This window comes from Sinocyclocheilus rhinocerous, unplaced genomic scaffold (assembly GCF_001515625.1).
Source record: "Sinocyclocheilus rhinocerous isolate Xijiao unplaced genomic scaffold, SAMN03320098_v1.1 scaffold1152, whole genome shotgun sequence".
NCBI lineage: Eukaryota > Metazoa > Chordata > Actinopteri > Cypriniformes > Cyprinidae > Sinocyclocheilus > Sinocyclocheilus rhinocerous.
The window spans coordinates 2,144,923-2,167,809 of record NW_015625590.1 but is presented as its reverse complement, the minus strand read 5'-3'; the positions used below and the strand labels follow the sequence as shown (position 1 = coordinate 2,167,809).

Genomic DNA, 22,887 nt, shown 5'->3' with positions numbered 1-22,887 from the left:
TGTATTGTAAGTTGCTTCAAAGGTATTGCAAGTATTACATACAACAATAATAAAACAGTGCATTGCCACAAAAAAGGAAATTTACTTTTGGTACTTAAGTACTTTTAAAAGCAAGTACTTCTGTACTTTTACTTACGTAAAAATCTGTCTTTACAACTTTTACTTGTAATGGAGTAATATTGACCAGCAGTATCATACTTTCACTCAAGTAATGGAGTTGTGTACTTTGTCCGCCTCTGCCCACCAGTGGAGATGAATTTTACATAAGATTATTTACATGCCTACAATCCCAAAATTAAGTATAATAAAAAAGCATAATAAATAACTAAAGTTTTTTTTTTTCTAATTCAGTAAATTGAATGGTCTGTCTGTCTAATTAAAAACATTAGGCAAACCTATAATATAATACTGGTCCTCCACATTCTATCCTATTCTATTCTATTCTATTCTATTCTATTCTGTTCTGTTCTGTTCTGTTCTATTACTGAACATTTACTCACCCTCAGGCCATCCAAGATGAATGAGGTTGTTTCTTCATCAGCACAGATTTGGAGATATTTTGGTAGCATTGGTCACTTGTTTACCTATGGATCATCTGCAGTGAATGGGTGCCGTCAGAATCAGTGTCCAAACAGCTGATAAAATCATTACAATAATCCACAAGTAATATACATGACTCTAGTCCATCAATTAATGTCTTGAAAAGTGAAAAGCTGTGTTAGAATGAAACAAATCCATCATTAAGGCGTTTTAACATTAAACTGTTGTTTCTGACTCCATAATCCATAATACAGTAATGCTTCCTCCAGTGAAATTTAAATCGGATCATTTTTTTCTTTCTTTCTTGATACACTATAATGACATAAACTGTGTTTTTTTCTGTAAGTATGTGAAGAATGAGCTAAATGTGCTGAAGAAAAATGTAATAAAAATTTGCACAGTAGCTCAATATAACCCAGAAATCCGCAAACAATAAAGTATAAAATCGAATATTTTACTAACAAGCAATTGAGGACAAAAGGAACGGTTAAACAAAAATAAATGCATATTTATTTTTGATTTAACTTGAATTTTAGTTTTTTTTTACTGTCAACATACGTGACTACTGACATGTTTATATGTATTGAGTTCATGTTTTATGTGAGACGGCAATATTATTAATGAAGTTGATGAATAAATATCTACTTGATCATATTGCAGTTGTGATATGGCTAATATTAACTAAGTCTTATTCCCTGGTTTAGATGGGTGGATGGGATGGATAAAGGAACACTTCTCGCAATAGATATTAATAATATCAGCACAATAGAAAATTGTACGTTTTCATACTAACAAATGAATAAAACTCCAATTGATTCTTTTGGAGTAATGGGATTATTTAGACATATGTTTCAGTTAAAATATGACAACATGGCAATTTTATTTCAGTTACGTTTTATTCTGTTTCAAAGAGCAGAGGTTTAAGTTTTGAAATAACTGATTTGGACATGTAATAGTATAAGGTTAATACTATATATATACTATACTATACTATACTATAATGTCAGTATGGATAAAGCAACACATTGTTATTGATAAAATCAGCACATAATATATAAAGAACCTGTTCTGTTCTATTATCGGTTCCATTCCATTAATAGAATAGAATTATGAATATGCTCTCTTAATAAATTATATTGAATCCATTAGATATTTATTAAGAAATATTAAGACACATGGCAGCATGAGATGCTCCATGTCCTCTTTCATGGCGCAGTGAGCAGCATCAGCATGTATGACAGAATCACACACTGAAGTTCAATGGCTCATAGATGTGAGTCGCTTTCATCAGGGAAACGAGAGCCCTGCCTCAGCCTCCGCGAGCGAGTGAGCGTGCGTGCAGTGCGCGCGCGTCTGAGTGTGTGAGGAGAGAGGAGAAGGAGAAGAGACCAGGAGGAGTGGAGAACAGAACGGAGAGCTTTGAATTGCCTTTCAACACAGACACGCGGAATGCCAAGCTACTATGCAAAAGGCGATGCTGGATACGAAAATGGAGAGAAATGCCCTTACCGGTCGTTTCAGCAATAATAATATAGCACGCGCCCTTTATAAAAGTAACTGATATCGCATAAAAACAGGGAAACGGAACGGGAGAGAGAGCAGCGGCGAACTATGCACTGAGGATGATTTCTGCCAGAAAAACTCCAGAGCAGAGTCGCCACCACCTGCATTATCTGGTGTGGCATAACAAACACCGGCAGCTGGAGAAAGAGCTCTCAGCGCGCGAGCAGGTAAGATGCTTTCGTTTCCGCGTGACAGTCTCGCGGCGGATGATGCTGTGAGGAGCGGGCCGTGCGTTTGATTGAGAAAACTGATACTTAATTTCGGTTTGTAATCTGTTATGAAAGGGCTAAAAGTGATTCTTCATCGTTTGCTGGTTCATTAATAACACGTCTATTCAGTTAAGTGCTTATTTACTTACTGATATGTTTACTGCAAACAGAAATGCGTGTCAAAAAACCCTCACACCCTGGCTGTGTCTTCAAACCTAGTGAGTTGCCTACCTAGTCCGCATTTTTGGGCGTATAACGTTCGAACGCGTCTTGGTAGGTAGCTCACTAGGTTTCGACACACAGTCTCTTGTTCTCCAAACCTGCTCATGTTACACGTCTGTCATTTGATCTCAAATGCAGTTTTATTTCGATCTGAGATGGTGTAAAACAGAGAGGCTGCAGAATAAAGTGGCATTGCCTACAAAGGCTGTGGGTGAATGATGCTTACAGATCAGCCTACGTTCACCACTCACAGTTCCTGAGGATAGATGGTGTGTCAGGAGAGGGTGTGTTTGTCTTTCTGATCAGCCTTCTTCAAAAGAATTATTAATGCAGTACATTATTCCACGAATCAGTGTGGAATTGGTCTGTAATTAATTAGAATTTGAGATTACTGAGCAGAACTATAAATAGGCCAAAGACATTGAATGGTTGATTTGAATGTATGGGAAGGAAATGAAAAAATAAATAAATAAATTGCAAATAGGCACACTAAGCAAACAGACAGATTACAACATGACTGGTTTAGTTATGTTTATTGAGTTTCACAAAGCAGAAGTTCAACTGATTTATAAGGAACATGTTGTACAGCCTATAAATTAAAGAACCTGTTCTATCGCCTGTTCTATTTTTTAATAGAATAGAATTCTATTCTAGAATTTATATTCTGTTAATAAACCAGTTTCAACGTCTTATTTTATTATATTCTATGGGAGAAGTACAAACACTATCAGATGAATACAACTCCATTTGATTGTATTGCATCTGTGAGAGATTTATTAAGAAATATTAAGACACAGATGGCAGCATGAGATGCTCTCTCTCTCCCATGGCACAGTGAGCAGCATAAGCATGTACTGTATTATAGAATCACTGATTACACACTGAAGTTCAATAGCTCATACAGGTTGATTTTGTCAGGGACGAAGGCTGGTTCTTTATGATCAACCATCTTTGAAAGTATTATTAAAGGCTGGCACGCAATGGAAATTCAATCTGTTTTCTAAATGCATGTTATTGATCTTATTGTGAATGATTCAGCAATGCGTGTGTTTAATTTTTAAAAAATTTTTTCCATAAATTACTTCGTATTACTTTTTTGTGAAAGTACTTAGTAATTTTTAATCAAGATGTCACTCAGTCATCCTGGTGAAACAACAGACTTTTTTCCGATGATGTTTGCCCAAACTTCACCAATCGTTAAGTCAGCCTAAAACCACCCTTTCTTACAAGCTTGCATTCAGATCTGCCTCTATTTATCAACAAACGATGGATAGAACCAAGTCCTGTTCTTCATATTTTCTTTTTTCTATAATCCATTTTACTCGAATGTACATCACACGGAAGAAAAAGATCTGTCGCTACTTCCGTTACAGCACAACTTTAATGCAACATTAATTTACAGATTTGTAGAAATTGTCAAAATTAGTGTGACATCAGTCTATTCTTTAAAAAACTACAAATAGACAAACCAGTAGACACATAATGGTAAAATAGCATTAAAGGTGGAAAAACAGACTCATTAGAAAAATAAACTCATTATAACATTGCTCTTTAATTCTATTCCAGTTTAATTTAAAATAAACACGTAATTTTACTGACGACTGCTTCTCTAATCTCGGGGAGTTAAAAAAAATCTCGGAGAGTTCAAGGCAGGATTCACTAAACGCTTGCTCTTGAAAGATGGCTCCTGTTTATTTGGACCAGCTGGCTCCACTGAATCACAAACTCCCAAAACAATATTAGGAACCTTAAAAATGGCATAATAGGGGCACTTTAATATTATACAATAGCTTCAATAAATAATACATAATTTGTCATTGACATAAGTCAGGTTACTCCTATTATAAAGTTAAAGAGTTGCAACAGTAGTGGAAGAGCCCAACATGAAAACCAGAATGCATTTTTTTGTAACAAGCAGAAGTGTGTGTAAGAAGACTAATTGAGATCGCAGAGCCGAATCAAATGTCCACTTCAGGAAACATCAAGGCCTGTATGCTCTACTTTCACTATTCTGATTTAACTCTCTGCTTTATGAGTAAATAATTTTAACTCATTTGAGTGAAGTCTTCCATCTCAGTCACAGCAACCATTCATGATTCCATCTCATTCCAATACCAGCCATCTTGGTCCTGTGCCGGTTTTTATGGCTCAGGTTGATGGTAATAATTCAGCCCCCTAACCCTCTTGATAATCACTGCTATATAACGCACTTCCAGTTCAGTTGATTTAAAGGCTGCTGACAGCATAATATAGCCACGTTTGGCACGGTAGGGTGTCGCTCGATGAGTCCAACCGGGTCCCTCCGGGGACGGCACGAGGCGTGAAGGGAGGTCAATGCTGTCTCAATTGTTCCTCTCCAGTGAATGAGGCACGTAGCCACCCTGACAAGGGGAAAAGTTGCTGCACCAGCACACAAGATTATGGGATAGATGTTAGGTGTCAGTGAAAGAACAGAGGGGGAAACTTAAGCTATTAGGACAGAGGAGAGCGAGGGACATGAATAGCAAATAGATCGGGTGGTGGTGGAGGAGGGGCAAAGAAGTTACAGAAGGGAAAAGAAGCTCAATTTGCAGTTTGCCTTGGCAGTGCCATAAAACAGTCACAGGCGAGGAATTGGACAGATGACAGCTTGGAGGAGAGCAGCAGGAAATTGAGAAGAGAATTGATAGAGTGGGTGATTGAATGGAGAAAACCAGAGAGAAGAGCCATTGCCGGCTGATGCATCTACAGAACCAAGTCCAAAAATAAGAGAAAATGTCGAGCAACATGTAGATTTGTGTTTTTTTTTTTAGTTAAGTCAGCAGTACCTAAGCAAATACGCAACAACACGGCGGCAATTTCTTTTCCCGCAGCCCTCCATCAGCACATTTGCGGTTGTCCACACATCTGTTCAGTTTTCCTGTTTGATATACTGCTTTTCTTCTTCAACACTCGGCCCTCCTGCTCTCCACCCGTAACCCAACACTAATTGCGACAGAGCATTGTCACAGGGGACGAGCATTGGGCGGCTGGGAGGAGGCTGCTGAGATTTAGTTAACTTATGGGAAGCTTTTAACAGACTGACAAGGACAGTGGCAGACAGAGCTCGTACAAGGCCAGCGAATAGGGTTGTTGAATTGAAAATATGGAAATGAAAGGTGCAATTGCATCTAATTTGATTAGAATTAATGATCTCAATTCCCAATACAATGATAAGTAGCAACACAATCAAACATGGTGCACACACATACAAATCTATCAATTGTACATGACCCAAATAGGCGAGCTGTGCTGCATTTGCCTACTAGCGAATACTACAAAGCTCTATTTCATAAGCACTACTCATCTCTATGATTTTCATAGATGTTTGTTTTTCCAGTAAACATTCCCCTATTCTAATTTGGATAACCTCAAGCCATACTGTGCGAAAACCGTAGGAAGTATAACACCTAGTGCATCAGTATTCTCCTTTTAAAGGGATAGTTCACTCAAATAAAGAATTCTGTCAGCATTTACGCACCCTCATGTCTTTCCCAGAGTTGTTATTATAAACTAAAACTAAAACTATTAAAAATAATTTTTGATCATTTAAATGAAGCTGAAATAAAATAAAATATAACACTAAGTATTAGATGGAAAACCTAAATTAAAAAAAAAATGAAAATGAGAAATGAGAAGCTGAAATAAAATAAGTTCAAGTTGTTGTAGTAAAAGTACTAAAAATAAAAATAAAGCTAAATAGAAATATATAAAAAAAACTAATAAAAATCACAAAAGGACATAATTAAACTAGCCTACTAAAAAATGTAACTAAAATTATAATGAAAAATGAAACTGTAAAAATAAAAGCTAATTCAAAATATTAATAAATACCATAATAATAATTTAAATAACACTGGTATCTCCAAACCTGTATGACTTTCTTTCTGCGTAACACAAAAGAAGAAATGTTGAAACAGTTAGTGTTTTTGGACCCCACTGACTTTCATGGACAAAAGCAGTTGAAATATTCTTCAAATTATAATATAAATATATATTAAAATATTTTAAAATATATGAAATAATAAAATATTCTATAAACAAAATATAAAATATAATATTTACAATATATAATTTTTTTGAGTGAACTACGAAAGAGTTGCACTATGACTTCTCTCACTTCCTCTTCCTCTTATCTCAACCCACCAGCACTGTGGCATTTACCGGAGTAAAGCAAAGGACATGCCATCACTGGCACAGTCAGATTGCTTGGATTTCCAGAATGGACTCTAAACTGGCCATATCTGAAACAGTTTTGAATGTGAAATGGAGCTGAATGTCTTTTATATAGTCTTTGTTGTCCCATTGAGACATTCCTACTGTATAGTATATTTTTCCACTGATATTTAGTTAAAAAGTGATGGCTGTTCCTTTGTGTTTTGGTGAAGCTCTGTTGATTTCTGCCTCCTACACTATGAGGCGGTCGACTCAGCCCTTATAGCCGAGCTCTGGATGTCGATCTCAAGAATATGAACCGTACCGTGGGTGTGTGTCAACCTCCTGTGACAAAATAGCGCATAAAAAGTTGAACAAGGGCCCATATTTCTCCCTCTCTCTTCCTTCCTTGCAATATGTCTGTCTGCCTAGACTTTAAATAACCTGTAAGTTCTTGTTCAACTCTCGGGTTGCATCCATGTCTATGCAATTCATTCTTCTGCCACATCACAGCCTTTAAGTGCTTCTGTGCGTTGATGTTGTTCTGTCTTGTCTTCAAATAAATGCCGGTTTAAGTGAATGCACTGAGGCACATGATTCCATTTATGTGTAAAACTGATTGTGCATGTGTATATCTATGCAAGGATGCACTATGTGCATTTTTATGCATGCGGCCACACAAGAGAGCCTTTGCAAAGGCTTCAGTGGAATCTATCGCATGCTGTGATATGCACCCCACACTCACACATATGATTTTCTTCTGCCTGCCTCCCACATGCACAATTTGGACTACCAATGAAAGATTGATGTTGGTTTAAGTAGCTGCCAGAGAACATTAGCCAAGGCAGAAAGAGTGCAAGAGCAGATGCACCAGCCAGAAATGACTATCAATAATGCAGTCTCCAGCAGGCTTGCAACTGAGAGAGAGGAAGAAGAGATGGGATGGACCGCTATGTGGAAGAGCATCCATGTGAAAATGTGAGGATGGACCCTAGATGATTGTCACTTTCAATGTGGTGGGGCGTGATTAGTAATTAACATGAATTTGAGTTAGTGCACTTGTGTTTGATGTAGTGCATGCATGTCAGCAGGAAAGTGTGCTTGCTTGTTTCAGGGCTGTCAGTGAGATGCAGTGTAGGTGGGTTAGACGAGTTCCGGTCAGAGCAGGAGAACTGTAATGTGTAGGTGTTTCAGGTAGGATTTCTATTATTGTTATTATTCTGTATATATATGCGACTCTCACTGCTCAAGAAACCTTACAAAGATTTACCATGGTAACTGCAGTTTCCGCCAAAATACCACAGCTATGTCAAAACCTCAATGATTTTTTGGTTATATACATAAATATACAAAATTATAATTTTGAAGTACAATTGACAGTTGTATGCATGTGTGTATCACACACACACACACACACACACACTACAGTTCAAAAGTTTAGCATTTATCTGATAGAAATCTTTTGCAACATTATAAATATCTTCATTAATTTCATACTTTTTTTTTTGATGAGGCCAGTGAAAATATGGACTTGTCAGATACAAAAGGTGAAAATTGTATTCGTTAATTCAAATAAAGCTGAAATAAAGTACAATATCCAATAAAAAACTGAAAAACATTAACAAAAATTAGAAATGTTGCTTTGGCAAAATAGACAAAAACAGATGAAAAAAATGGGATTCTTTTTGGAATTTTGATGTTTAAATTGGTAAAACTAAAACAGAATATATAGCCTTGATATATATACATATATCAAATATTAATAAATATTAGAACCTTTTGTAACATTATAAATGTCTTCACTGTCACGAAAAAACTTTATATTTAATATTAATAGTATTTATTTATTTATTTTATTTTTTATTTTTTATTAAGGAATACACATTTTATTAACGGTTTTATAAATGAATACAAAAATGATCAAATATATTATTAATTTACAGTGTTAACAACCGAAATAGGAAATAAGAAAATGTGAGTTTCCCCATGCAAACCTCACCTCCATCATGCTGAGGTGTTGTGGATGGTTACTAGGGTGTTGCTATAAGAAGTAAAGTATTCTATTCAGCGATTTGTAGTGTATTGCTACAGTATGTGGTTAGCAACAAGAAATAACCTCCTATTGTCTATTCTGGTTCTTAGGTATGACTCTTGTCCCTCCTTCACCTAAAGTCTGCAGGTGTTCATGCCCGTTTTTTGTGCATCCGTTTGCCTGAAAAATGCTTGCTTCGAAAAATAGATTGCTTACAAGGTAATAGTACGACTCAACTCGAAGAAAAAAAAAATTACTAACACTTTTAGCAACAGCATAAACAGCATAGCAACACGTTTGCACTAGCCATTTGCTTACTGATGTAAAACTACAATAAATTAATGTTTCATTAATTTATTAATACTATTTTATAAATTTAATTAATATTTAACATTTTAAAATTAATATAAATAAAAAAAACGATATAAATGAATACTGTAGTAAATTAGTTCCAAAAAATTATCTGCATACATTAAGGTGTCATTTATATCCCTCAGCCCAGCTGATGTGGGTGGGACAAGTAATGAGACAACATTTTGTAGTGTTAAATTTAATAGAGGTTTGTTTTGGTGGATGCCATGGTAAATCTTTGTAATACAAATGACAGGAGATGACAGTCAGCGTGTTTGTCTGTATTTGTATGTGGCGGTGTGATCAGATGAGATAAGGGACTGTTTGTGTTATTGTGTGTGTGTGTGTGTGTGTGTGTGTGTTGTCTAGCATGTCTCAGATGGGTATATAGAGCAGCATTTCAGGTCACCAGAAGGTCAGTCTATAACAGCTGATGTTTCCCGAACCCTTCCCCTTTGTTCCGTCCTCCTCTCACAGCTGCTAATCTGTCTTACCGAGGTACACGTTTCTATCTGTCCCTCCCTGAAGTTCTCAGAACCAGTTATCAATCTCATTCAGTCCCTCACTCATACACTCTCTCACCGGCTCAAGCATGCACACATCCTGACAGTTATCTCCTTCTCTCTTTCCCTCTCTGTCAGTCATCTGAGCCGTCTCTAGTGTCAGGGTTGATCGGAGATCCCCAGAGGACCGATGCGAGAGCCATCATTCACTTAAAACTGTAGTTTTCCCTCCTTCGGCCTGCATCTCCTGTACTCCTCATCCAGGGTTACCATAGCAACACCCACCCCCACCACTCATCCACACCCTTTTTCTCGTAGCACTCATCTCACTCCGGGGACCAGGCTGGTGTTTTTCTAGCTAGAGGCCCTCAGGGGCCGCCGAGCCTCAGTTGTTACTGGTGAGTGCCGTCATGATGAAGCCTAAAACATTTATTTATATTTGTGAAAAATAATTATTTTTATTTTTTTTAAATAATGTTAAATGTTTACTAATTATATATATATATATATGTGTGTGTGTGTGTGTGTGTGTGTATATATATAATGCAAAAAATAGATAATTTCAAATTCACTTTTAAATTTACAATCATAAATTTAAATTCAGATTTAAAAAAAATATATATATTTTTTATGTTAAGGCCAATGTAAATTTAAATGGGTGGTAAAAAAAATTTTTGAACTTTTTCTTAAGTGAAGTAAAGCTGAATAAAGTAAAATATTAGATGTAAAACCTAACTAGATTTAAATGTTGAAATAAGTTGAAATACTAAAATTACTAAAACTACAACTAAAATAAAAAATAAATCAAAGCTATAGCTTTAATATATATATATATATTTAATAATAAGTATATACACACACAGTTAGATGAGTTCTGGAGAACTGTAATGTGTAGTTGTTTCAGGTGGGATTTCTATTATTGTTATTATTCTGTATATGCCGACCCTCACCGCTCAAGAAACCTTACAAAGATTTACCATGGTAACTGTAGTTTCCACCAAAATACCACAGTTATATCAAAACCTCAATGTTTTTTTCGGTTATATACATAAACATACAAAATTATAATTTTGGAGTAAAGTTGACAGTTCTATGCACGTGTGCGTGTGTATATATATATATACACTACTGTTCAAAAGTAGCATTTATTTGATAGAAATCTTTTGTAACATTATAAATGTCTTCATTAATTCATTTTCTTTTTTTCTTTTTTTGTTGTTGAGGCCAGTGAAAATATGGACTTGTCAGGTACAAAAGGTGATTTTTTTTCGTTAATTGAAATAAAGCTGAAATAAACTAAAATAATATTTAATAATAATTATATACACACACAGTGTGTGTGTGTGTGTGTGTGTGTATAACAGAATAAATAAAGCTACAATTAAATCAAAAGTGAAAATGTAAAAATATTATATATTCAAAATATTAATAAATACTATAGTAGTATATAAATAATATTGAAATAACACTGATGTATAAATTATTTACATATGAATAACGGCTTTAAACATTCTGAAGGAATTGTGAGTGTAAAATTATGCCAAAGTGTTGCCATGTGGTTGCCATGGTACACTGGGTGGAATTTAGCATGTTGCTTGGCTGTTGCTAGGGTATTTTCTTACTAGTCCAAGTTAAAAGACCCCACCCTCAAATCTCTTTCAGTATCTAGATATGGTTCAGGACTCTCCTTATATACAAATTTATAGGATTTAAAAATATTTTATCACCCACCAGGGGAAAATCACAAATCTGAACACTTTTAAAAGTTAGATGAGCTACGCGCTGAAGTTTAATACTTACAATTAGTTAGGAGTTTAATCATGAGCAACTGTAGTAGCCATACTAGCACCAACTATGAATAAATAATGCACTGTAGGCTCGGAAAAGAAAACAAGAACACACACATGCACCTTGAGTGAAGTGTAAATAAGTGCACCAAGTTAATCAGCACAGTACAGTACTCCAAAGCAGCTCTCGCAGCACAAGTTAAGCTCTTGGGTAATAATATATTTCCATTACCACACAGCCAATCCAAATGCTTCATTAAATACAGCAAACATGGCTCACATACAAGTCTCTAAATAAAGCTGTCCTGACTCTCATTTCTGCTCCACATACACGATTCAACAGACTGTCTGTCATGACCTTGCTTTCGGAGGCTACGCTTATGAATATGGCCAACATGACCATAGCCAGCCAACTCATCAAATAATGATTAATGGGTCATCCTGCATCTATAAGCATAAGCATATTTACTGAAATGTGTGGTAGCGTGTGGAGGTGAACGGGATGATTGTGTTTGCGTTCAGATGACAGTGAGCGATGATCTTATTATAAATGATCCTCCTATAAGGAGAATCATAAACTCTTTTGAAACTCTCAAGACTGTCAGTGACATAGTTGACAGGCTCGAAAGGGGCCGAGAGACTGAGAGAGATCACTCGGATAAGAAGCTGGAGGAACAGTATGGCACGGCACTGGTTTTCACAAGTGTGGAATCACAGTGTGTTTAGCGCAGATCTCAGTTTGAGTGTGGAAGTATTTCTCACTGTGGCTGTCAGGTGTCATGTGAGTGCGCTCTGTGTCATGTTCGGGTGTGGGGCCTTAATTATCGCCTGTCACTTTTCTTTTCTGTCACACTCTTTCACTTCTGCCTTCTCTTCCTTTTGCCATTGATTCTTTCCGCATAGCAGGTAGCCAGAAAGATGCTTGTTCTTTCCTTCTTTCTGAAGGCTTTCTCAAGATTCTCATATACTGCAATATTATCATAAATACATTTTCATATTTTTAAATTGTCATCACTTTCATGTTTCTTCAAAATCTTCATGACTTTCTTTTTTCAGTGGAACACAAACTAGGATATTTTGAAAGCAAATGGGGTTCAAAACAGAATTCGATCCAATTGAATTTAACAGTGTAGACAAAGACGCATATATATATTCTTCTAAATATATTATTTTATGTTAAAAAGATGAAAGTCATACAGGTTTAGAACAATAAGAAGGTGAGAAAATAATGACACAATTGTCATTTTCTTTTGTTGAAATATCCTTTAAAAACCTTATTTTTTATCTTATCTGCATGTCTTTCCCTTTCCAGTTTTTTGGAATAGCTTACTAGTCATTCGTTTCATAATTGATGAACTGTTAAACTGAACTGAATCAACACTGACTTGAGCTGAATAACAATGCTATTGCCTTCTGTAGAGCTGCTTATAGCGGAATTAAACTATTTTCATAATCTGATGAACAGTGCACTATTGTTGAAATGAACTGAATCAACACTGAACTGACTTTAGCTGAATTATGCACTATTATCTTAGAGCTGAATTTGCTAATGAACATTCACACTGTTATTGAACTAAATTGAATCAACATTAAACTAAATTGAGCTGAGAAAGACACTATTGTCTGGGAATCCAGCATCCAGCACTACTGAAATTACAACTTTGATGAGGCACAGTGATGTTTAAACCTCTAAACACTGATTAACAGAATGGCAGAAAGAAATAGTTTGAACTTATAAAGGGGGAATGTAATGAGACGCAATTCAGGTGTTTTTCAAACCTGCATTTGACCACAAAAGTTCGCCATGTCTGGAGAACATGCGTCAACTACTAGGCCACAGCTCTGACAGATCTCTGTTTAAGGGCAGAAACAGAGAATTGTGTTTGTGAAATATTTTACTGCATGAAGTGGTCAATAAAACAAATCTCTCTCTGTCTTAAAGGTTGATTTAGAAGTGTTGGACCCACGGGGTCGGACTCCTTTGCACCTGGCCGTCACACTAGGCCATTTCGAGTGCGCCCAGCTGCTAGTCCAGCATGGAGCCGATGTCAGCAAAGAAAACAGAAATGGCTGGACAGGTAATACAGCGAAAAAGCCTTTGCATTTTGAGAGGGGATGCAGTAATTCTGCCCAATATGATAAGCTGGTCATTATTTACACTACCGTTCCAAATATTGAGGTCAGTACAATTTTTTTTAATGCAAAGTGCATTAAATTGATCAAAAGTGACAATGAGGACATTTAAATGTTACCAAGAATCCTAAAGAAATGTTTCACAGTTTCTACAAAAACATTTAGCAACACAAGTGCTTTGAATATTGATAATAAGAAGAATTAATAATAATTCTTAATAATAATAAAAATAAGAAGAAATGTTTCTTGAGCAGCAAATCAGCATATTAGAATGATTTCTGAAGGATCATGTAACACTGAAGACTGGAGTAATAACTGCTGAAAATTCAGCTTTGCCATCACAGAAATAAATTACATTTTAAAATATATTAACATATATTAAGAAAAAAAAATTGGTGTAGAAACAATTTTCACTCAGAAATTGCTAGTAAATTTCCCAAACAGTTGCGAGTAACATAAAGATTAAATGTGAAATAAAATGCAGAAATAGTATTTTCTTGTAAAACATTCTCCAATTATCTTTTTTATTTACAACTTAGTTACAGTGTACAGGTAAATTTCGGCATCCCAACATTATAGTGCACTGTATGACAAATGGATGTTTATTTAATTTATTCATTTATTAGTATTTTTAAAGATGTTGCTATTCGGCCCGAATCAGTTTTCTAAAGTGTTTTTGAAAAATCACATACCCTGCCTTTAAGTGAGCATTAGATGACAACAAAGCTATTCTAAATGTAAATATATATGACACATCTCCTAACTTTGGTAACACTACTTTACCTTCTGTCTCAGTGTTGCAGGAGGCCATCAGCACACGTAACCCGGAGATGGTGCGGTTGGTGCTGCGTTACCGTGACTACCAGCGCAACACTAAGAGACTGGCGGGGATCCCGCGCCTGCTAGAGAGACTCCGACAGGTCAGCCCCAGATGTGCCTTAATAAACCCTGAACCTGTTAATGACAAAACAACAAGCCACCAGCTTAACAACCACCTGCTGCCCGCACACCTGAGCCCTTCATTCCAGTAGATTCATGCATACAGATACACAAACAAACAGGTTTACGGGAAACCGCTGGGTCTACATCATTGTTTGTTTACAAGACCTCTATTTTCCCTTTCCGTACCAGTTTTCTTAAACCCTTGGCGCCCCGTAGCTCTTTTCCTTTTGTTTATGATGGATGTGCAAGCTCTCTGGTTCTCCCCGCTCCTCATCTCTGTAGGAGTTTTATTATTCATGTCTTTCCCTGCAGAGCGATCCGTCTCTTGCTTTTGCCCTCCCACTGTATGCTCACATTCACTCTAACCTTCTCTTCTCCTCTTGCCTTTCAGGTGCAGGACTTTTACGTGGAGATGAAATGGGAGTTTACGAGTTGGGGTAGGTCATATGTGCCGTAACAATGTGTAAATGGCATGTTTGGACAGTGACTTCCTCTTTCCACATCCTCATGTCCTGCTATTGTTGAACTCTCCCTCTATTTCCAGTTCCTCTCGTGTCTCGTATCTGTCCGAGTGACACATATCGGGTATGGAAGAGCGGTCAGTGTTTGCGGGTGGACACGACGCTCATGGGATTTGAGCAAATGACCTGGCAAAGAGGCAATCGCAGCTTCATATTCAGGGGTCAAGGTGTGTGCGATGGCTTTTTTCCTGCACTGAACGACCTTTATTTTTCTCCACCTGTTACTTTTAAATCAGATTTGGGTTTGATCTCCGCTTTTGTTCTCGATGCCACTTCTCGCTCAGTGTTCTTTCAAACAAGCCATAATTGGCATAGAAACAACCTCAGTCTCACTTCGCCACAGTCTCTAATTGGCTTCCATCCGTTCAGTCTCTCTCTCTCTCCACCTGTCATTCAGACTCCAGCGCTATGGTAATGGAAGTGGATCATGACAGACAGCTGGTGTTTTGTGAGACGCTGCCGTGCCTCTCTTCCTCTCCCGCCTCACCCTCCACCAGGCCGTGCACAACTGCTTTGAGCCTTCTGGGGGCGCTGCAACCCAGCGACGAACAGGTGGCGGCCCGTCTATCCACTCCCGTGGTGGCCACACAGCTAGACACAAGGAACATCTCCTTTGAGAGGTGAGCACTTAATAACAATTGCCAAGTAATTGTTGGCAATTAAAATGTTCAAAAGCAAGGGCATCGTAACCCTTTACTGTGGCTTTTCTGTTAAGCCAAGAGTGTGAGCCAGCACTTTTTTTAATTATTTTTTTTATTTAAAAGGGACAATACACATTAATTAACATGAGTAAACAAGTCTACTATGTAAATATGCCAGATTTAGTCATTCAGGCTAATTTTCATCTGCAGTCCCTGGCAGGTTGATGGTAAGAACCATAATCCACAATACACAAAGCAGAAACAAACATATTACAAAAACCAGAATACAATAAAAAAAAAATTTTTTTTTAAAACACTACTTTTTTATGAAGACATATTTGATTATCCAATAACCACCCTTTTACCGATTCAGAAAAAGAAGCAAGAGATGTAATATTTCTTAATTCTATGGGTATAGTATTCCAAGTATGTACTGCTCTATAAGAAAATACTGATTGCCCAAAAGTACTTCTTCTATGTGGTATTATACAGTCCCCTCTAGTAGTGGCTCTAGTAAAAGAATTCAAATTTTTCCTGATAAATTTATTAAGTGGGAGCGGAGCCAAACCATGCAAAATTTTGAACACAAGTAAAATATCTGCAAATTTAATCATATTTTCCCAACTTAAAAACCCATATTTAGTTAAAATTTCACAATGATGATATGAATTAGACCTTTTATCCAATATTTTCAAAGCCTGCTTATAGAGTCTTTCTATTGATTGCAAAATAGTCCCACCTGTCTGTGTCCAACTGGTGAGACAGTAATTCATATGTGAAAAAATCATAGCATTAATGTATAACTTTGAGGCCTCAGTGGTTAAATTATTCCTAATATATCTAAAATTTGCCAAATTAAATTAAATTTTATTCCCAACTATTTTAACTTGTTTTTTAAATGTAAGTTGTGAATCAAGTATTATACCTAGATATTTATACTCTTGAACTACTGATAACCTTTTACCTGCAACTGTGACATCTGGATCGGGATCTCTATTTGCAGACTTTGAAAAAAACATACATACAGTTTTGCTAACATTAAGATGTAAACACCGAGTTTTTTAACCAATTTGTAATCTTAACCATTTCTGCTGATAATTCATCTGCCGCTTGTTTTTTAGTTTTAGCATGCAAGTATATAATTGTATCATCAGCATACATCTGGCAATTTACAGCAGGTGCACAAACATCAGGCAAATCATTAATATACAAACTGAATAACAGAGGACCTAATATTGATCCTTGAGGTACACCAACTGAATTAATAAGTGATTGTGAGATTTTATTATCTACTCGAACACACTGTTGTCTATCCGTTAAATATGATTTTATCCATTTAATTACTCTTGTTGAGAAATTATAATTTAACAACTTTTTAATTAAAATCTCATGATTTACTGTGTCAAATGCTTTCCTTAAATCCAGAAAAACAGCTCCCACCACACCACCTTTATCTAATTTTGCTTTAATATTTTCCAAAAGAAGACAATTTGCGGTTTCTGTTGAATGGTACTTTCGAAAACCAAACTGCATCGGATGCAATGAAAATGATTCAAATGTAATATTATCTGTTCGGAGATCCTTTTTTCTGCAATTTTTGAAACTGCGGGGAGAATACTAATGGGTCTATAATTACTAATTGACATATTATCTCCCGATTTAAACACAGGTGTAATAACTGCAGTTTTCCAAGCACTCGGAAACCTTCATTCATAGACCAATTTATAATTTTTAAAATTGGAGGAATAAGTGCCTCTTTATAAGTTTTTAAAAATATTGTATCCATTCCATACACATCTTTTGCCCTTGAACTATTAAGAGAAGTAATAATCATGTGTATTTTGGTATTTGTCAATTCTTTAAAAGTCAAAATTGAAGCATTAAAATTTATAGGTAAAGCTAAATCTTTTGAATCAAATACATTCTTAATTGAAGTTTTTGTAGAATCTATAAAATGATCATTAAACACTTCTGCCACCTTTTTTGAGTCATTAATCATATTTCCATCTATATTTAATTCTATGGTTTTATGTATCTTAAATGTTCCTGTTAATTTCTTTAAATTCTGCCATATTTCTTTAGTATTTCCTTTTGCTTCACTAATAGTCTTAATAAAAAAAGTAGCTTTCGCCTTTCTAAGTTCCTTTACAACCTTATTTCTTAATGTGGTAAATACACGCCTATCATGTTCCGTTCTAGACCTGAGGGCTAACTTAAGAGCATGATCCCTTTGCTTCATAAGTAATCGAATTGTTTCATTTAACCAAGGTAAATATTCTCTTTGTCCTGGTTTTAGTTTTACTTTCCTTATATAACTGTTTATAATTTTTTGAGCTTCAGTCATAAAAGATGTACAATTTTGATCTACACCCTCATATGTTAAATATGCGTCCCAGTCTATTTTTTTAATTGTTTTTTCAAGACTATCCAACTGACTTTTAGGTATTTTATATTTTTCTACCTTCTTTTCAGATATTAAATTAAATCTGGTTTTAGTGAGCTTTCTTACAATCAAAATCATATTATGATCGGATAGTCCAGTTACCAGATTATAGCATTTCTTTATCCTTTCTGGTCTATTTGTAAAAGCCAGATCAATACATGTTTCTGAATATCTAGTTAGCCTGGTTGACCCTTCAATAATCTGTTTAAAATCATAATGACCAGTTAAAGTTTTTAATTTCTTCCTTTGTAATTTATCCTTCCAATTTACATTAAAATCTCCTAATAAAATTATCTCCTTATTTGTATTACATTTTTTGATAAGGTCATCCAATTTTTCATAAAATACAGCCTTAGCAGATGGTGGTCTATAAATTCCAATTACAACAAATGACATTTGCTCAGACAATATTAATTTAAGACCAATACATTCTATCTCGTTCATACAAGACCACTGAAATTGCTCACATCTTATACTATCCTTAACATAAAATAGCACACCTCCACCCCTTCCATCTATTCGATCTCGTCTATACATTTGATAACCACACACATTTAACATATCAGCAGGGGAATTTTCATGCAACCATGTTTCTGATAAACATAAAAAAATCCAAATTTGATTCATGTAAAAGATGGTGTATTTGATCATTTTTAGGAATAACACTTCGAATGTTTAAATGTCCACCTAGTATTCCACTTGGTTTCGATCGACAATCCCAAAGAATACGAGCATGATTTACTGTTCTAAAAAGCTTAAAACAACGATGCTTTATAATTGCCGGATTTATCTTGCGCATTGATTTATTCAGTAATATTGATGTAGTCCTTTGCACATGGTTTGATATAGCCGATGGAACATCGCCTGATGGAACGCCGGCCTGAAATGTAGTCACCGGTGTTAAATCAACGAAAGACTCACCCACTTGACCAACATCCACAGTAGGCGAATCACCGTCAATAGAATGACCATATCCCAAGGTAATATCCTCCAAAGTCGAACGCTGATACACACTCCCAGCAAATGTAGTTTGATGGTGCCAATCTTGGCCCATCTCGTCCGCACGTGGGCCCGGATTCAGATGCACATCCCCCGCAAGCAACAGCGTAAAAAGCAGGTATCCAGAAAGTTTCCTCAACAATTTTGATGGTTTACATTTTATCACATTATTTTTCGATGTAACAGTTGGAATAATCGCCTTCCCATAATTAAGAATACTGCGATAGGATGCAAATTGTCCAACAGGCAAAGATGTGCCGATATATCCAAGGTACGAAGGAAGCACCAAGTAATTTGAACAGGTGATCACATTTTCTGTATACTGAGCTTGATTCATTTCCATACACGGTCGTACCGAAATGACTACAAGTGCCACAACATAGAACATAGTCCATAAAATAATCTTACTTCGAAAAAAGTGGCTATGAACAAAGCAATTTTTAGGAAACTGTTGGCTTGATAGCAGCGAGCCAGCACCTGCCCGACCTCTCACTGCTGCCGACGCCTGAGCTTTCTTACAATCAAAATCATATGATCGGATAGTCCAGTTACCAGATTATAGCATTTCTTTATCCTTTCTGGTCTATTTGTAAAAGCCAGATCAATACATGTTTCTGAATATCTAGTTAGCCTGGTTGACCCTTCAATAATCTGTTTAAAATCATAATGACCAGTTAAAGTTTTTAATTTCTTCCTTTGTAATTTATCCTTCCAATTTACATTAAAATCTCCTAATAAAATTATCTCCTTATTTGTATTACATTTTTTGATAAGGGCATCCAATTTTTCATAAATACAGCCTTAGCAGATGGTGGTCTATAAATTCCAATTACAACAAATGACATTTGCATTTTGGACTAAGCTTCATCATAAAATGTGTGATATTGGACTCACCTCTGTCTGCATGGCACGTTGGCAACCTGGTAACATGCCTGAATGTCTCTGCAGGAATAAAACGGGCATTCTTGGCTGGCGTAGTGAGAAAACGGAGGTGGTGAATGGGTACGAAGCAAAGGTACAGCTTATATCATAATACAATATTCAGTGGGTACAAATATCTGAGACATTTTGAAAATTTTGGTTCAAATCTTTTTGCTAAAAGTTGTAATGATAATATAATTTACAATGATATTAAATATTAAATAAGAAAAATGCAAAACAGATACATTTTCAGACTTTTGGATGTCATTATATGGTCAAAAAATGTAATTTATATTTTCACCAACGATATATTAAAAGTTGTACATTAAATAGTACATTGTACTTTACCTGCACACATGCAATACACTCACATAAGGCAATATATAATATATAGCAAATCTCAGCTGTGTGATTGTTTATATCGATGCAAAATGTAAGCTGTATTATCGCACAATTATATACATAAAGCTGGATATATATTATATCCAACTTTGTCTGCATACACACAGTATACTCACGTAAAGTGATATGTAGCAAATATCAACTGCCAATTTTTTTGTCGCAAAATGTAAAATAATGTTATCGCGCAGTTGGATATAGAAGTATAATACAAATTTCAACTGCTTGATTGTTTGTATTATTGCAAAATGTAAACTATATTATCAACCAGCTCTAATCTGCTAAATGCGGCTATAAGGCATAGTAAACCGCATAAACACATTTCATTACACCAAATACACCAAATAATGTTCTTTTTAGCAGCATCATATGACCCCTTTAAGATATTATAGACATTAACATTATGATTTTCTGTAAAGCTGCTTTGAAACAATGTGTAATGTGAAAAGCGCAATACAAGTAAAAAATTTTTCACTTGTATATGTACGAACAGGCATGGGAACATTCAATTTAGAATCACTACAGAATTCAGAAACACAAAATGTACTGATGCACGACAAAGGAAATTAAACACCTTAGCTGATAAACCTTTTTCAAGTTCAATATCTTTATTTATCTTGACAGTTATCCTTGGCTAATGGGAAGGCTGTTAAAGTGTGTGTTAATTAGCTGGCAAATTGACAAATGTGACTATGGGTGAAAGCTTGGCTCATGAATATTAATTAAGGTACTTGACTGGACACTCCTGGAAGGTTACCAAGCAATGATTCTGTGACCCAATTAATATTTATGCACTTGTGCCTTGATTCTCATAGTGTTACACAGTTGCAAACTTTTTCATCTGTTGACCTGAATGGAATGGAACCAATTGCTGTGAAACAATTTTCAGTTATACCCGTTATATACTGGAAGAGAGTGCAGAGAGGCAATATGACAAAACTAGGCTGCTCCCATTTCAACCGGCTAAAATGTCTACACTACAATCATGAAAAGTGATTTTTAGATGCAATATTATGGAATTACATTTGTGTCAATAAAAATTAATGTAACTTTATTAGGGGTGTCCCCGACTAAGGACTTTCATAGTTGAATCGGAATTTTCGAATCTTGCCGATATTCGACTGATAGTCGAATCATATGTTTGGGGGTGGGGCAAAATACATTACCAAGGGTCAACAGTCATAATTACTGACGTTATATACGTCAGATTTCGCTTACGCTTCGCAAATTTTCGTTCACTGTTTTGGCACAAACCTCTCGTGAGGGTGGGCTTAACAGCGGTCTACTCTGATTGGCTAGTGAGATTTTTGATGGACAGCTGCTCTCTGACCTGGAAGTACAGACGTCAGTAGTGCGAATATTGGAAAGCTGTCGCGCCGTGTTAAGTAACTTTTACAAACAAAACTAGTAAGTCTGATTCATATGAAATATTTTTTGCGTGATCATGTGTTTTAACTAGGGCTAGGCAAGTTAACGCGTTATTATCGCGTTAACGCATTAGTTGATTAACGCCGACAATTATTTTATCGCGCATTAACGTTTTTTTTTTTATTATGAAAGTCCGTTGCTCACTGGCTCTGAATACATATACAGACAAACCATGGGTCACAGGAGGGGTGGAGATGTTGTATTGGCTTGGGATGGGTGTCATCACGCGTCTCAACCAATGAGAGCATTTGGGGTGGGCCTAAGACTGCAGCAGCGCTCATGACTTCTTCATAAGTGGGAAATAGGACGTTTCCGGTACCGCGTGAAGACAGCAGAGAAGCGCTCTCGCTCAGCACAGTGGAGTGCATCATTTTGTTAACCTTGTGGTTTATTATTTTGAGTCGTTTGGGACGCGGTAACACTGCCCTCTCACTATATATTCCTTTACAGATCTATCACTTTTGCCGCTCAGAAATGTTCACGCATTCATGCTGCATTTATCAGAAGTTCAGCGCTCCGACACTACATACCCACCAACTGAACCTCGCTCTGGCCCACATCTTCCAACCGAGCCAGGGACGGCTAAACGAACCGCGGCACGGAGCGATCGCACTAGTCAAACGAACTGGACTTTGGGGATCAAACGCGCTCGGGCACGGTTAAGATTGCCCCTAGTGTGGGTACACCCTTATTCTCCCGCATCCCGTACACACAAGTCTTTACCCGCACTCACCCATCAAGTGTTGTCCCGCACCGCACTCTGCTGCGTTGGTCCCGCGATAGTGCAGGTCTCTATTCGGAAGGTGCCTGTTATACTGTTTTGATCAAGGCTCTGGACTCTGAGCATAACTTGTTTTTCTAAACGTTAATGCCCTGGTAGGGGCAAATAGCTTTGGTTTTATATTTAATTTGATTACATTAATGTTATAAGTTGAGATTTACAAGAAATATTTTAACTGCTATGTAAAAGGAATACTGCTGTAAAAAAGCACTTTATTTGTTGAAAGTGTTTGCAAACCAAATGTTATTGCACTTTTGTTCATATAGCAGTACTTTTAAATGAAAAAAGTGCACAATACA

The 22,887-nt window shown here is 36.2% G+C and overlaps 1 protein-coding gene across 1 annotated transcript in view; it reads left to right on the top strand.

Annotated features, from left to right (window-relative positions):
- The first annotated feature begins 2,162 nt into the window (after window positions 1–2,162).
- LOC107756832 (ankyrin repeat domain-containing protein 13B-like) overlaps window positions 2,163–22,887 on the top strand; it is a 38,561-nt gene continuing 17,836 nt past the window's right edge. Inside the window, exons 1-7 of the mRNA XM_016574125.1 lie at window positions 2,163–2,270; window positions 13,323–13,458; window positions 14,309–14,433; window positions 14,847–14,892; window positions 15,000–15,143; window positions 15,374–15,596; window positions 20,008–20,074. Of these exons, the coding sequence (XP_016429611.1) occupies window positions 2,163–2,270; window positions 13,323–13,458; window positions 14,309–14,433; window positions 14,847–14,892; window positions 15,000–15,143; window positions 15,374–15,596; window positions 20,008–20,074 (849 nt within the window). The remainder of the gene's footprint in view (window positions 2,271–13,322; window positions 13,459–14,308; window positions 14,434–14,846; window positions 14,893–14,999; window positions 15,144–15,373; window positions 15,597–20,007; window positions 20,075–22,887) is intronic.